General features: G+C 35.8%; 1 protein-coding gene across 2 annotated transcripts; it reads left to right on the top strand.

The window, feature by feature from the left end:
- Positions 1-9542: 9542 nt before the first annotated feature.
- On the top strand, positions 9543-14392 carry LOC141606207 (putative F-box/LRR-repeat protein At4g15060). Of its 2 annotated transcripts, XM_074425250.1 has the most exons (3): positions 9543-10602; positions 10713-10942; positions 12126-14392. In XM_074425250.1, the coding sequence occupies exon 3, from the start codon at positions 13088-13090 to the stop codon at positions 14282-14284; it is 1197 nt and encodes a 398-aa protein (XP_074281351.1). In that variant the 5' UTR covers positions 9543-10602; positions 10713-10942; positions 12126-13087; the 3' UTR covers positions 14285-14392. The 2 variants fall into 2 exon arrangements, with proteins under 2 accessions (XP_074281351.1, XP_074281352.1); XM_074425251.1 differs by lacking the exons at positions 9543-10602; positions 10713-10942 and adding an exon at positions 11484-12018.
- Positions 14393-17764: the final 3372 nt, after the last annotated feature.

The raw sequence follows: 17764 nt of genomic DNA, 5'->3' as shown, positions 1-17764 counted from the left end.
ACCGAACTCTGGAAAATATGGCTAGGACAATGCTCATTAGCTCTAAAGTGCGAAGAAACTTTTGGGCCGAGGCCGTTAACACATCTTGTTATATCTACAATCGAGTCATGATTAGAAAAATCATTAACAAAACTCCTTATGAAATACTACGAGGAAGAAAACCTAACATCTCCCATCTAAAGTGCTTTGGTTGTAAATGCTTTGTACATAATAATGGAAAAGACAACCTAGGCAAATTTGATGCTCGTAGTGATGAAGGTGTTTTTGTTGGTTATTCCGACCATAGTAAAGCCTACAAAGTTTATAACAAGAGAACCATGAAAATGGAAGAAAGTGTTCATGTAATATTTGACGAATCTAGTCTCTTTGTTTCAAACACTCAGGTTAATGATGAAGATGATGAGGATGACGATGATTTCGAAATTGGAATGATACGTCATGACATGGATCTAGTCGTGGAAGAGGCCGAGCAACGATTGGAGCCACTTTGTTGCTTGATGAGGTGGCCAAAATTCGGGGGGAACTAACCCTCCTCATCTCAAAATGGAGCTAGCTCATCCGGGGGGAATGAGGAGTGCAGTGAACCAACCACTAACCAAATTGAAACCAATCCACAAACACCCTCACACAATATTCCCCATGCAACAGTCATCAAATCAAATCGTTGCATCGTAACAAACCGAAACAAATGAGGCCTCTAACACCCTTGTTCCAAAGAAATGGAAGCATCAAGGTTCCCACCCTCTATCAAATTTAACCAGTGACCTTACCTCTGGAATGAAAACCAGATCTTCTCTCCAAAATCTTTGTGCTTTGAAGCATTCATATCACAAATTGAACCTACAAATATCACAATGGCCTTATCCGATGAATATTGGGTCACGGCTATGCAAGAAGAATTGGAGCAATTTGAGAGAAACAAGGTATGGCATCTGGTCCCTAGACCATCTCAACGTACTGTAATTGGTACGAGATGGGTCTATCGCAATAAGCTTGATGATGTTGGAGAAATCGTAAGGAATAAAGCTAGACTAGTGGTACAAGGGTTTAATCAACAAGAGGGGATTGATTACGATGAAACCTTTGCACCGGTAGCTAGGCTTGAGGCCATACGAATGCTATTAGCTTTTGCATCTCATGTTGGCATAAAACTTTTTCAAATGGATGTTAAAACCGCTTTCTTAAATGGCTATCTTGAAGAAGAAGTTTTTGTCGAACAACCCCCAGGCTTTTTAAACAATGAGTTCCCTAATCACGTATTTAAACTTGACAAAGCACTTTATGGGTTAAAACAGGCTCCCCGAGCCTGGTATGATAGGCTTTCAAAATTCCTATTAGAAAATGGTTTTATACGTGGTTCGGTTGATAAGACATTGTTTATTAAGTCAGAGTCAGAGGAACTGTTGCTTGTACAAGTGTATGTTGATGACATTATTTTCGGTGCAACTAACAACATTCTTTATAAGTATTTTTCGGATCTTATGACTTCTGAATTTGAAATGAGCATGATGGGAGAACTTGGATTCTTCCTTGGTCTTCAAATTAAGCAATATGAAAAAGGCACCATGATCCACCAACAAAAGTACTTAAAGGAAATGATAAGTAAGTTTGGGTTAACTAGCTCGAATCTTATGCCTACACCTATGATTGCCAAGCTTAATCTTGACAATGACGAAAATGGTAAGAGTGTTAGTGAAAGGGTATATCGAGGTATGATCGGTTCATTGCTTTATTTAACCGCTAGTCGACCCGACATACAATTTAGCGTGTGTGTATGTGCTCGTTTCCAATCAAATCCTAAAGAATCACACTTCAAAGCCGTCAAACGGATTTTTAGGTATTTGATTGGAACGCAAGGTTTATACCTTTGGTATCCAACTCATTATGACATTGATCTTGTAGGATTTTCGGATGCGGATTATGCCGGGAGTTCGTTGGATAGAAAAAGCACCTCGGGTATTGCCACCTTCTTAGGACCGTGCCTTATCTCATGGGCATCCAAGAAGCAAAATACCGTTGCTCTATCCACGACCGAAAGTGAGTATGTAAGTGCCGCTCTTTGTTGTGCTCAAATTCTTTGGGTACGACAACAATTGCGTGATTACGGTCTTATTTTCGAAACTACTCCCATATTTTGTGATAATACAAGTGTCATTAACATCTCGAAAAATCCAATACAACATTCTAGGACAAAGCACATTGACATAAGGCATCACTTTCTACGTGATCAAGTTGAAAAAGGGAATATATGTCTAACTTTTTGTAGAACGGAAAATCAAATTGCGGACATTTTTACAAAACCGTTAGAAAGGGAACAATTCGTAAAACTTCGGTTGGAAATTGGTTTGTTAGGCGACATGTGACATAAATTAAAATTATCTTTCCCATATGATTGACTAGAGATGAAATGATGCATATATGTTCTCAAGTTTAAAAATGTCTAAATTGCCATATAACAAGTGTACCGAAAAAGTTGCATTGGAACTCCACATTTTGCATTTGAATTATTTTGCATTGAGCTTTGCACTACTTTATGTCCCATCTAGCTAATCCTACACCAAGCCGCCCCCTATGTCATCATTACCCTCATTTAACACTCCACCTCAACCTTTAACCACTCCCTCCTTAATACTCCAACCGTCCATCAAACAAAACCCCCATGTAATAACCCCACTTTCCCATTTACCCACAACTCACTTCAAAATTCAAAATTATCTCAACCTCTTTCATCTTCCAAAACCGTCAAACCCATCACCCACAAAATGGCTCCCAAAAAATCAACTAGAAGAGAACTTCAAAACCTTAGAAATACATTCAACCCCAAATATATTGCCCAACAAAAAATGGCTTCACAATCCGCTGCAAGTATTGAAAAATCTGACAAACCCACCCCGTCTCCTTCCAAGCCGCCAACAGTCAAACCAAATGTTGCACGAAAGAAATCCATGGCTGTCAAAGGCAGAGGCCGTGGTAGAGGAGGCCGTGGTGGATTGAAACGAAGCCCACCAATCTCTTTGATGTTGGACTCAAATGTCGATATTGATTCTGAGGAAGACGAGCCCACGCTCAAACAAATAGCAAGCAACATCCAAAAAGACAAAGAAATTGATGATGATGTGTTTGTTGCTTCTATTGTTGAAGAAGAAAAGGATAACGAGGTTGTTGGTGATGTTGTTGTGGAAGAAAAAGAAAAAGAATCAGAAAAAGTGAATGAGAAAGATGTTGAAAAGAAAAATGAAATTGAAAAGAATGATGATAAGGAAGAAAAAATGAGTGAAAAAGATGAGGAAAAAGAGAAAGAGAGTGAACTCGAAAAGGAAAAGGGAATTGTGAGTGAGAAAGATGCTGAAAAAATTGATTCCCCAAATCAAAATTCAGAAAAAAAAATCCTTCATGAGGAAGAGGTCATTCCAAACATTGAAATCACCAATGAACCCACCAATGAAGACAATGTTGCTGATGAAATTGAACCTCTTTTTCCCGAACAACCCAAAACAAAATCCCAAATCAAAATCACCGAACTGTTTGGTGATGATGATGATATTGTCATCGAAACTCCCACCGAATCAAAGGGAAAATCTAAGGCCGGTCTCAAAAGGAAGAAGGAATCAAAGCCAAAACCGGCTAAAAAGCCAAGGTACTCACGGAAGAGGGAGGTGGTCCTTCCAAAGGATGATGATGATGTTATTGAGGATAAAATTCCTCTCAATTCATGCACAGCGTTGATGGTCACCACTCATGATGAGGCATTCAAGAACGAGGTTCTTGCTCATCTCAACTCTCTTGATCTTCCGGATGACACCCTCAAGCTCTGTCACGGCATACTTGCATGTTGCTTCCACAGTGGGAGACGTTATAAGAAAACATGGTATGATTCTTCTCCGGCTTTTGCATTCTTCAAAGCTGCTATTTATGGTCGGGGTTGGGTTAATCTCCTCGACAAATACTCCCCTGTTTACATGTCGGAGTTGATTGATTCTATGCAACGAGTCAAGGTTGATGTTGCATCAGGAACCCTCTCGGCCTTTATAAATCAAAAACCCTTTGTCTTGACCATTGACCAACTTGCCTCTTACCTTGAGGTTGAAGCCGTGGGTCTTACCACCTTTCCTAAATCCACTTGGGGTGATATTGATAAAGCTATGGCTAGTGAGGTTATGAGAACCTTTCGACCCGACAATGAAAGTGGCACCACCAACATATATGCTCATGAACTTCAAGCCCCCCACCGTTTTACCTTTAACCTTGTTCACCGAGCCATCTTACCAAGCAATAACAGTAGGGGACGATGTTCCCTCCTTGAGATGCTCCTCATTCACCACATTCACAAACGCCGTCCCATCAACCTTCCCCAACTCATCTTTCACCGTATCAATGAGATTGCCCCCGACCTCCAAAAAGGGAAATTTGACAAGAAAACTGTGATCCCATATGGTATGTGGTTGTCCATTGTCTTCATGAAACGAAAGATTGTCATGAAAGGTAGCCCCGGTATTGAAAAACTCAGTGATGACATGACCATGGGCTTGCTTTCTCAAATGACATTGGCTATCAACAATGGGAAGTTGACCCGTAAGTTCTCGGGTAGGGGTAAAACTGGCGCAACAGTTGGTTCAACTGTTGAAATGGGTGTTGTTCTTGGTAAGTTAGACAAGCTTATGAACATGGTGTCCAAATTGGTTGTGGACAATGAGACTCTTAAGGAAGATGTTGCTGAGCTCAAAACCTTGAATGAAGATCTTATTGAGCGTGTGCAAGCTCTTGGTGGTCATGTGTCCGATGATGAATGAGGCATCCGTACCTACCCTTGCCCTCCTATCCTTTTGGCTCTTTGTTTTTAATTCTTATGCAAGCAATGGGCTGTTTCTTTTCTCTTATTTTGAACATTTGTCTTTGGTTTAATTATGTACTACTTGAACATGTTTATGTCCTTCTCTTGATGATGTCAAGAGGGGGAAGTAGTTAAATTATGTGTTTATGTGTTAACTAACAACTCTTCGGCTAACGTTCACCGTGAATTTGTCTTAGCTATGATGATTAGATGTTCTACTTAGGCCAAGCATGTTGACCCCCATTCACCTTGATCATGTTTAATTGATTTTCTTATCATTTGGTTCAAAGACCGACTCACCATGGGCTTAGGGGGAACTTCACACATATTTAAAACTTGCCATCATCAAAGGGGGAATTTGTTAGAACACACTTGGTTGATGATGCCAAGTTTCATTATGATTTAATTGTTTACCTCTTAGTAAATGTTTAGCAAATTGAAGCATCCCATGATTGTTCAAAGAAGTTCAAGATGATCAAGATGAAGGACAAGTCAAGCATGCCCATAGTCTAGAACAAATGTTGTAAACGAGGTAGTTCAACATATTTCTTTTACGCATTAGTTATGGCAAAACCGTGCAACAGTTCCTGAGACTGTTGCACCATGGTTTCTGGTACTAACGAATGGAGAATTTTCGGGAAAATTTACAAGTGTTTGAAATTCCTTAAAAATCTTTTATATGTTCAAGAGGAACATTATTTCAAAACTGAAGAACAAAAAGAACAAAAGAATATGCTTGCACAATAATTTAAAAGATGTCAATCCCATTTGTGCAAGTTGCCTTTCATGCTAAAAATGGGTCTTATGCTTTTTCCATTTGTGGCAAAATTGTGAGTTCCCATATTTTATGGGAAACACTCCTTCTCTTTGGAAAAACGCAGCCCCTTGAGCCTCTCAAACCTGATTGTTCTTTTATATTTTTTAAATGAAAATGCATGCTACTAACTTGTGGATATTAGATTAAAGTAGTGTTAAGAACCTTCTCTTACACACTACCTTTCTCTATAAATAGCCACTTCATTTTTCATTTATTGCAAGACTTTGAAAGAGCATTCATTGTAAACACTTTGCAAATCTTTTCAGCATTAAAAGCTTTGTTCTTCAATCATTTGCAAAACCGTTTTTCTGTTTTTCAAAAGTCTTCAATTGTTTTTCAAAGTCAGTAAAATCTCCAAGTATCGTTCGTTAATCTTTTGTTGCATAATCGAATATGTTCAATGATTCTCGTGTTTAGGTCTTAATTGTAATCTCCATGTTCTTAAGTGAACCACCGAGATTCGACTCAGTAACCGTTGAGATAGAACCTTAAGTCTTGAAGCGGAGTAGCTTTGAGCAAGAGAAAGTCTTGAAGCGGAGTAGCTTTAAGCATTGCAACCGGAGTAGGTTGGCGAGTTGTTTCATTGTAATGGTTTAGTTAAGTTTGAGTAAATTTCTAAACAAGCAATAAAATAACGGTTGGACGTAGGCTCCGGAGTAGGAGCTGAACCAATTTTTAAACATCGTCTTGTTTGTTTATTTACTTTCACGTTCTCTTATCATTCTTCTTTTACACGTTAATCTCGCTCTCAGTACTGTGCAACAGTCTCTCATACTGTTGCATAGACCTGCTGTACCTTTTGTGAACTTACAATCTATTAAGTTTCTCAAACTCGTATCAATAGATCTTACTTGTGTTAGTCATTAACCAAGTAAGAGAGAAAATTTTTAAAAGGTACACCTAATTCACCCCCTCCCCCTCTTAGGTGTTTATCGTTCTTAACTCTTCAAACTAATATTCCGATTTTCCAAAAAAAAAAAAAAGGTGGTCAGGCGACCACAATTGTTCAGTCCATCCCATGATCACAAGAAGTGCAACAATTCAATGCCATGGTAGAAAGACATAAACTAAACATTTGCTCTTGAGGAGGCTTGAACCTGGGTCTCCTGAGAATTTCACCCAAGTTTTAACCACTAGACTCCACCCTTGCGGGCGATATTCAACATTTACATTTAATTATATTGACATAATTACTAAAATAAAGTTTTTTAATAATTATTTTATTATTAAATATTATAAAAGTTATACTGTATAAAATTGACTTTTTAGTTGAATTTGCAATTTTAAGTAATAAAAAAAATTTAACTATATTTTCAAATATAATATATAAATATTAATATTTTTAATAAAACTCATGATTTTCTCTTGACCCAACGGGTCGACCCGTTCGGGTTGGGTATCGACCCTAATATAACGGGTCATTTCGGGTTCGGGTCAAACAGGTCGCGGGCGAAAAACCCGGGTTTGTAAACCTAAGAAAAACGGGTCGGGCGGGTCAGGTTTTCGGGTCAGGTCGAGTTTTGACAGGTCTAACGAGGAGTATTAAGTATCTATTGGCGCTTTGTCTTTCTCCGTCGTAACTTAAGATCGTCACAAGGGAAAGCAACCGCGCTTGCAAATAGGTCAATCAGGCTTGGTATGGTGTGGTGTGGATTAATTTTGGGTTCGTTGTAACTTGTAAATATGTTGTCATTAAGTTATTTAGAGCTAATGACGAATATTCTGTCGAGGTTTTTCAATTGGCTCATTGACCCAATTTCAGGGTCAATGGGGCTTATTGGAGAAAACCTCTTTATACTAAAAATTAACCCATCTTCAAATTTTCGCCTCTAGACAATATTTGTTTCCTAATTAATTACGGTTGACTATCTATATTTATTTACTACTGTTAAATAATATTTATAATCTGATAAGTTAATATGTTTATATAATGACTAGTTTTAAACCCGTGAAATTCACGGTTTGTTTTAAAATTTGTTGATATTTACACCATTTTTTATCTTCTCATTTGCTTTTGAAGGCTAAAGTTTTTGAACTTTAATCGTAAATATGTTGAAAATAAAATATTTACTTATTATCAATATATCTTTTACTAAATATTTTTTCGACAAAAAAAAAACAAAAGAAATCGGAAAATATGTTCAAAGTTATGTATTTGATACCATAATAAAACAAAAGAAGATAAAAAATGGAGGAAATATTAAATAAAACGAAGAATAGTTTTGCAATTAAAGTTGTACTTTGTATAATAATTAAAAAATAGAATTAAAGTTTGATTTTCCCCATTAACAAATTAAACGTTATTGGTCTACATAGCATTATGTAGATATGTCAAATTAACCATAATTACAAATATGTCTTAAACTAAACCGTTTTTTCACGGTCATAAACCCTCAAATCTTGACCCATTACCCAAGACTAAGTTACAACAAAACAACTTACTAATTTAGGACCAACACCTAGAGGTGTTGAATATTGACCGGACCTAAAAACCTGACCCGTTTGATCTACTTTTTCCAAGGTCAAGACACATAAAATCTCAACCCGAGACCCGTTTAACCCAAACTTGAAATGACCCGTTAATTTAGGGTCGAAACCTCACCCAAAATGACTCGTTTAATGCAAACCCGAAACGACCCGTTAATTTAGGGTTGAAACCCAATCTGAACAGGTAGTCCTGTTAGATTAAAGATGATGCAAGAATTTTATTAAAATATTAATATTTATATATTATATTTGAAATAATAATAATAAAACATTAATTTTTGTATTTTTCTCAACCTGGGAGTCCGGGACCCGTTCAACCCAAATCTGAAATGACCCGTTAATTTGGGGTCGAAACCCACCATGAACGAATCGACCTGTTTGATTAAAGATGAATCAAGATTTTTATTATAAAAAAAATATTTATATATTATGTTTGAAATAACAGTAATAAAACATTAGTTTTTGTACTTTTAATTACATAAATAATTAAAAAATTAATATTATAAATTGTTGTAACCTTTAATAATAAAATAATGTTTAAAATAACTTAGTTTGTATAGTTGTCAATATAATTAATATTTTTATAACTATTAATAAGATTAAGATATTAATATTAAATATTTTTTTTAATTTTTGTTTTTAAAATATTTTATCGATTTAAAAATAGTGTACTAAAGCGTTGGCCACTATTTTTTCCCGTATTTTGACCACAATTCGACCCGTAACCGTAACCCACATAACCCGACCTTTATTTTGACCCGTCCAGTATGACCTGGCTTACGGCTCCACTCCTCCGACTGGTTTGACAGGTCTACCAACATCCGTACGACATGCGAGCTCAACCTAATATAAAAAGATTAGTGAAAAGTATTTATTTTACGCACGTAAAATTAATTTAAAGTGATCATAATACCCGTGATTTGTCTGATAAATCATAATTTCAATAAAATAAAAGGCATTTCTTCGACAATATTAATTAGGGTTGGTCTTCCCCAAATAACAAAAGTTACTTTGAAAAAAAAATTATTACATGTATTTATTTCCAGAAAAAAAAAGTTATTTTTTTTTACATCGGCTTTCTTGTATACTGATTTCAAAGAGATCTCAGTTATAAATAGAATGATTTTTGTTTTTTTTTTGTTAGAATAACGTTTTTTCCTTAAATAAAATCTAAATTTATAAAAATTTGATATCATACAACATAATTATTATACAAAATCAACATAATTATATATATATATATATATATATAGACAGATAGATAGATTACTATTTCTTCAATTTTACAATTTATAATTTTAAGAATATTTTTTTTTGAGAGAAATAATTTTAAGAATATTAAGTAAATAATATAATTTCCAATAATTTTAAGAATATCAATAAAATGTTCCCAAAAATCGTGTAAGCAAGACTAACTGTGCCATATCTTGGTTTTAGATATTATATCCAATTCAATTTCCTATTGTAATTTATACACTTTCCTTGTTCTAGAATTCTGGTATCCTTAGGTTATTGTATTGGCTCTACTATATAACAAAACCGTATCGTATATTATTGCTGTTAGTCTCGAGTTTTAGTTCGAAGTTTTGCACTCTACCTGTTCGACGAAACTCCTCAGAGAAAATGATGACCGATTCCAATAACCCAAAACATGGGCAGTTTAATCCTATGGATAGGCTCTCAGATTTACCGGAACTAGCGTCTTGTCGAAAAGGTGGAATCAAATCTTCGCTACGAACCCAATTCTGGATTTTTATCATTATATGTTTACAATGGAATATATAGATACTAGAATGCAAAGATTTTCAAAAGAAAACCTGCGTATAACGACGTTCAAACTTGCACTTCTGGCCGTTCTGGGTACTGATTTACTGTTTGGTTGCAAAGCGGACGAGTGGCTTGAGATAGCTGTGCGTAACCAAGTTTCGAAAATTGATTTTGGAGGTCTTGCTAAGTACAAATTACCTCGTGTTCTGTTTCGTGCCAAGTCGTTAAGACACCTTCATTGTGTTGATGCTGAGGTACCCTTGGCCGATTATCTCAAATCGTGGTTTATTGAGAAATTTGAGGTTTCTAAGTGTAACTGATCTTTCTATTACAGATAAGGCTCTTGCTGAACTACTACCTGAACTCGCCTCGCTAGAGAAATTGGCGTTTTTGGGGTGTCACATGATGACGAGTATCAAAATATCGAATACCCAACTCAAACAAATTTGCTTATATGAATGCGACGATTTGTTAAATGTTGTGATTGATGCTCCAAATTTGAAGAAATTCAAATTTGATGGCGAAATAGACCCGTCCTTATCTAATATCTATCACCATTACTAGTCAAGCCAATTGTAGCATCCATATCTCCACAATGCCTATTTATTTTAATACTGACGGATTTTTCATATTGAAGAAGCTCTTGAAAGGACTAAACAGCTGCAATGTTTTGAAAATCATGTTGCCCGACAAATATGAGGTATCGCAAATGAGCTGCATATATATATATATATATATATATAATTGTTGAGACCGAGTTAATGTTTTCTTTAGTTTTGCTAACAAACTCTTATGAATGTCTTCTTGAAGTCTGTGGTGATGATGATAATGATGATGATATCGAATTTGATGATGAAAAAAGCGAAAATGCTGAACTTGGACCTCCTTGTGATATCGGAGAGTTGAAGTTAAACCTGTACACATATCAGGAACTATCAATCTCCTCGCTTTCAGCGTTTTTAAATGGTTTATTCTGGACTTGCCACCCTCCTATAATTTCTTTGCGAGTTAATTCTGGATATTTTAAATTGGCAGTTGAGGTATGGTCTTGTTTTTTGCTTTGTGTTATTTTCAGTCGAATTAACTTATAACTTGAGTTTATTAAAAATCGATCAGCAAAGGAAATTTGGGCTTAATTTGAACTCACAGTCGTCGTTTTGCAGCCTTTGCTGAATAAAATGGTGGATATGGTCAAATGTTTGAGACATCCTATTAAAACCCAATCTGTATAAGATGAAGATGAATGAATGTATAGCGGAAGCGAACAAAAGTATACCTCTATCCTTGAAGAACTCAGACAAGGAAGAGATCAAAAAACCAGAACGTAGTATCTGACGACTGATACCATATTAAAACCCAATCTTCTTGATTAATGATGATTATAATTGATAAACTAAAGTAATGAGAATGATGGAGAGATTATGGAAGGAAGAAGAATGAATTAGAAGAGAAAATCTTATTATTCAGAAGTAAGAAACAGAATACATGATCTCTTGTATTTATACAAGAGTTTAACCGACTTTCCTCTAACTAACTAACAACTAACTATGATTAGTCTTAACTGAATTAGTTAGGTAGAGGTTAGTTACAATCTGTTAGTTAGACTAACTAACTAACCTATATCTCAATACATCCTTTGAAACGGATTGAAGTTGGAGAGACTACTAGTGGCTTTGATGTTCTCGAGGTACAGATGAGACTGTGTTGGTGAAGAAATGCAGTCCCTCCGTCTGTAGTTGATGGCGTTGCAAGTGTGATGGACATAGCAGTACGACAGAACGTTGATTTCATGCAGTACGACATTGACACTCATTTGACAGGCCGAATTTAGAACATACCAGGCAGTCTTTGTAATTGTTTCTATATGGACTATATAGTTCGGTTTTTTCTTGATTTCTTCTGATACCGGAAATTTTCTTGTTATAGCCAAATTCAATCTGGTAAACGCCCAAATTAAGTCGTGTGTGGTTTTTTAGGTGCAATTGCTTATATATTTACTCTAATTGTTTTCATTGGTTTGTTGTTTGTATTAGACCCCAAATGCGACAATAAAATAATACACGAGCTTGGGTTAGCCTAAAGGCTTAGAAAGTGATAACCTGATAATAAGTCAAAGGTTCAAATCCACCTTTACATTTATATAAATTTTTACCTTTTCTTTTTTCTAATATCTTCCTTGCAAAATTTGGCATCTTTGCTAATTGGTTTTCTTATTTTAATCAGACAGGAATTGCAACTGTTAATTTCAGAGTTAGGGTTTGCACACCATCTGTTCGACGAAATTCCTGACTGAAAATGTTACCTGATTCCAAGAAATCAAAGACTGGGCAGTTAAGTTCTAAGGATAGGTTATCGAATTTACCGGATTTTATCATATATCATATCATTTCTTATCTGGGTACCAAAGAGCCGTATAGAACTAGCGTCTTGTCGAAAAGATGGAAGTCAGAAATTCCTGACTGAAAATGTTACCTGAGTTCATTTATGATCTTATAGCTTTACAATCGAGGTATGGCCATGTTTTCGATTTCTCTCATTTTCACTCGAACAAAGTTATTCGTTCTATTATTTGCGCCTCTTATGTTATGAATTACCAGTCGGTTCAGTACTGATAATTTCCGTCATATGTCAGCCGAACGCACATCTTATGTTATGAATTACCAGTCAGTTCAGTACTAATCGTCTAATCGTACATTCAGCTGCCTGACTCTGCATTCAAATTTATTATGAGTTTACTTTTTGTTAGGTTAGTAAGCTTATTATGAGTAACAGGAAATTGAGTAGCGGTCATGTTTTCATTTTGTTAGGTTAGCAAGCTTTATTATGAGTTTACTTTTTTTTTTTTCAAGCTCGGGTGAGATCGAAATTAGCTAGTTTCCATATCTGATGCGGAGATGATGAGAATCCTACCTTGCTTCCATAATATCTTGGTTTTAGATATTATTATTACCAATTCAATTTCCTATTGTAATTTGTACACTTTTCTTTTTCTAGAGTTTTTCTGTCCTTAGGTTATTATATTGGCTCTATTATATAACAAAATCGTATCGTATTTTTTTACTCAGCCCTAATTTATTCTACTATATATATATTTACCTCTTTATTATTCATTAGTGAAAATACACACATTCAATCAACTTTAGATAGAAATTTTAAAACCTGTTTCACGGAATTCCTCGGAAAAAATGACGCCCGATTGCAATAACCCAAAACATGGGGAGTTTAATTCTACGGATAGGCTCTCAGATTTACCGGATTTTATCATACATCAAATAATTTCTTATTTGCGTAAGGAAGAGGCGTTTAGAACTAGCATCTTGTCGAAAAGATGGAATCAAATCTTCGCTACAAACTCAATTCTCGATTTTTATCATTATTATAACAACAAGTTTACTACGGAAATGATTCCAAGAGTTTTGGAATATATAGATACTAGAATGCAAAAATTTTCAAAAGAAAACCTGCGTATGACGAAGTTCAAACTAGCACTTCCGGCTAATGATTTACTGTTGGCTTGCAAGGTTGATGAGTGGCTTGAGATAGCCTTGCGTAACCAAGTTGCGGAAATTACACTTGGAGGTCCTACTAACTACAAATTACCCCATATTCTGTTTCGTGCCAAGTTGTTAAAACATCTTGATTGTGATAATGTCGAGATACCATACTATGAAGCTGTGGATCTTGTGTCTCTCGAGTATTTGAATTTACGTGATGTCGTTTTAGAAGAGCGTATGCTATTTCATATTATTAGTTCATGTCCGAACCTGAAAGAATTGGTTCTCAAATTTTGCCCTGGCTTCAAAAATTTGGTCATTCCACGTCATAGTAAACTGGAGGATCTCTATATTGAGGGACATGTACCTGAAGACGGCGGGAAAGTCATTCTCGAGACTTCTAGTCTTAGGTCTTTTCAGTACAATACCCAAGGCGTGAACCCTTGGCCGATTATCTCAAATCGTGGTTTATTGAGAAATTTGAGGCATCTAAGCGTTTTTGGTCTTTCTATTACAGGTGAGGATCTTGCTAAACTAGTACCGGAACTCACCTCGCTAGAGAAATTGAAGTTTATTGGCTGTGATATGCTGTCGAGTATCAAAATATCGCATACCCAACTAAAACATATATGCTTAGATCATTGCGACAATTTGTTAAATATTGTGATTGATGCTCCAAATTTGAACAAGTTCAAATTTGATGGCGACACAGAACCGTCGTTATCTATCACCATTCGTAGTCAAGCCAATTGTAACATCCATATTCATACGTACGCTTGGTATTTTGATACTGACGGATTTATCAAATTGAAGAAGCTCTTGAAAGGACTAAACTGTTGCGATGTTTTGAAAATCTTGTTTCTCCGCGGATCATCTAAGGTATCGTAAATGAGTTCCATATAGTTGTTTAGTCTATGAGTTTATGTTTTCTTTAGCTTTGCTAACAATTCTTATGGTTGTGTTCTTGAAGTATGATTATAATTATGATTATGATGATGATGCTCATGATGATGGTGGTGGTGGTGGTGGTGGTGGTGGTGGTGGTGGTGGTGGTGGTGATGGTGATGGTGATGGTGATGGTGATGGTGATGGTGATGGTGATGGTGATGGTGATGGTGATGGTGATGGTGAAGATGAAGATGAAGATGAAGAAGATATCAAATTTGATGAAGAAGAAAGCGGAAATGTTGAACTTGGATCCCCTTGTGATATCGGAGAGCTGAAGATAAACATGTACTCATATTGGAAACTCTCAAGCTCCTCGCTTTCAGCTTTTTTAAATGGTTTATTCTAGACTTGCCACCCTCCTATAATTTCTTTGCGAGTTGAGTCTGGCTATCGTAAATTGGCAGTTGAGGTATGGTCATGTTTCTGTTTTGTATTATTTTCTTTGCGAGTTGAGTCTGGCTATCGTAAATTGGCACTTGAGGTATGGTCATATTTCTTCTTTATGTTACTTTCAGTCGAATTTGGGGCTGAAATGGAGTCACAAACTAACTTAATTATAACTTGAGTTTATTAAAGATGGATTAACTTGGTAGTGGGTTTTATGATGAGTAGTGTTTTCCGATCTATCTCTTTTATTGAACTCATTGTTGTTGTTTTGCAGCCTTTGCTTAATAAGCTGGCAGATATGGTCAAATGTTTGAAACATCCTTTAAAACAGATTGAAGTTGAAGAGACTAATAATGACTCTCAGTACCTCGACGTACAATTGAGACTGTGTTGGTGAAGAATTATAGTTTCCAGTTGATGGCGCTGCAAGTTTCATGTAGCACGACGTTGACATGCAGGTTGTTTCGTACCAGGATATTGCTATTCAAGACACAGTTTGGAAGACTTTTTGGGCATAGCACTACAGCAGGCTGTTTGATTTGTTAATTTTGTTTCTAAGGTTATTTGTCAAATTATTTATCGTTTTGTCACTCGTCTGAAACTAATTGACGTCAATGGGTCTATGTTAGTTTGATAAACTTCCACTCGGATACGTTCACTTATGATTGCCGCGGTTGTTGGTTGGTGAATGTGTTGTCCTCTTTCTGCCTATTTGTACCCTTTTTGGTGGAATATATATGTCTAGTTTAACTTCCAGAAATTGGTACCTCCATTATTGTATATTTCAATGCGACATATTCAGTCGGATTGTTAGATTGACTGAATCATGACGAAAGACTTCATCTTTCTTTCAACTAGATTTGTTACGAACCGGCTTTAGTTGGTGCATGTCGTCCTGCAAACCAGAGTTTTTACCCTAGTAATAAGCGGGCTGGATAGACAGGCCTAATGAACGGGATGACTCATAAAGAGCTATATACTATTTCCCATACATCATCAAAATGCAGTCACGTTTATCTTTGAAACCTTCACAAATTGGTCATCCACTTCCCTCTTTCACATTCACCAATTAATTTTATGAAACGTCTGTGGTGTCCATTCTAATTGATATTGGTGTCCATTATAATTTTTATGGGTCTCTCGTGTACTTCTTAACTTTTTCATTTCTAAGATATACCCCTTTTTTGTTCCAAAAAAAATTTGACCGTCAATAATTCTTGGCTATAAGTTCAGAATCTGATAAAAACATTTTTTTTCAAATTGATCATCTTTAAGAGGTTTTCAGTTTGAAAAAGAATTCACTGATGTCTTAAGTCGTAGTCAGGAATTATGGTAAGTCAAAGTTTATTCGTTACAAAAGTTCGACCAACCATAACTATCGGCGAAGAGTTCAAAAGTGGTGATTTTTTTTCTTCAAATTCAAGGCCTTGACGAGATAATTGTTGAAAAAAAAATTACCGTTTTAAAGAAATTAATTAATTTATTTTTCTCTCCTTTATTACATTTTTTTACCTGGTTCATTCCGGATCCTTAACTCTATTTCGGTTTTTAAAAATCGTTTTAATCTTTTCTCTCGATTTAAATTTTAAGTTTTAATAAAAGAAAGACGAAATTCGATTTTAAAACCCCTAAGTTCACCTTGACTTTCCATTACATTTTCGTTCTTCCTTTTTGTTTTTCATCTTCCCTTTTTTATTCGCATTTTGAGGCGTGCGTTCACCCATGGACGGTTCGAAAAGATGATTCATGTCAGCCGACCCCAAATCATTTTGGGATTAAGGCTCTGATGTTGTTGTTGTTGTTGTCTGAACTCGTAACATAGATTTATTGTCGGACAAAGTATTTTTGTGAAAAACAATGGATTTGTGATACCATAGAAAACGAAAAAGTTTGGGTTATACGAGAGAATATCCCAAATTTTTATTAAGCTAGCAGTTTGAAACCTTCATTGTTGATTAGTAATACACAGAGCTCGGTATTTCTTAAGAAAACCTTCATTATTTATGTCCATTCTACTCTCACGTTTCATTACCTCTGATCTTTACTTCTGGACAGAAGGTTTATTCAGGTAAGCTTCAATTACCTTTAATTTGTTTCTGCCTTTTTCTTTCTAAAGTTAGGGTGTGCACACCATCTGTTCGACCTAATTCCTCACTGAAAATGTTGCCTGATTCCAACAAATTAAAGACTGGGCAGTTCAATTCTAAGGATAGGTTATCGAATTTACCGGATTTTATCATACATCATATCATTTCTTATCTGGGTACCAAAGAGGCGTATAGAACTAGCGTCTTGTCGAAAAGATAGACTCAAATCTCAGCTACTAACCCAGTTCTTGAGTTTAATCATTATGGTTTTTCTTACGGAACTACTGAAGCATTACTGGAATATATCGATATCAGAATGCAAAAATATTCTGAAGAAAACCTGCGTATAAAGACGATCACACTTGTATTTCCGAGAAGTTGCATAGAATTGGCTTTCAAGTTTCAAAGTCGATGAATGGCTTGGAATAGCAGCACGAAACCAAGTTGAGAAATTTGTTCTGACTAGTGTTGCTGATTACAAATTACCCCAAATTTTGTGTTCTGCTAGCCGCTAGGTCGTTAAGGATTCTAGAATGTACAAAGGTCGAGATACCTTACTATGAATCCATTGATCTTGCGTCTCTCGAGTCTTTGAAATTATGTGATGTCGTTATCGAGAGCGTATGTTGTGTCACATTGTTAAGATTTGCGGCTGTCAGATTGCTCTGGCTTCAAAAGTATCGTGATTCCTCATTGTAGTAACTACTAGTAAGCTGGAGTTGCGCGACATATCTGAAACTTTACCTACAGATGGGAGAGTCATTCTCGAAACTTCTAGTCTTAACGTGTTTTGTTACATACCCAAGCATTCTAATCGTGCTAGCCCTTGGCCGATTACATCAAAGGGTAGTTCGTTGAGAAATTTGAGGTTTATAAACATCGCTACTGTTGATATCACATACAAGGCTTTTGCTGAACTACGACCTGAACTCACCTCGCTAGAGAA

The sequence above is a fragment of the Silene latifolia genome, chromosome 10, assembly GCF_048544455.1.
Source record: "Silene latifolia isolate original U9 population chromosome 10, ASM4854445v1, whole genome shotgun sequence".
Taxonomy (NCBI): domain Eukaryota; kingdom Viridiplantae; phylum Streptophyta; class Magnoliopsida; order Caryophyllales; family Caryophyllaceae; genus Silene; species Silene latifolia.
Note: the sequence above shows the minus strand (reverse complement) of the source record. Positions and strands in the feature narration are given on the sequence as shown.

What these genes read in the sequence shown, in the direction of transcription:
- LOC141606207 (XM_074425250.1), top strand. Translation starts at nt 13,088, where the DNA reads ATGACGCCCGATTGCAATAACCCAAAACATGGGGAGTTTAATTCTACG.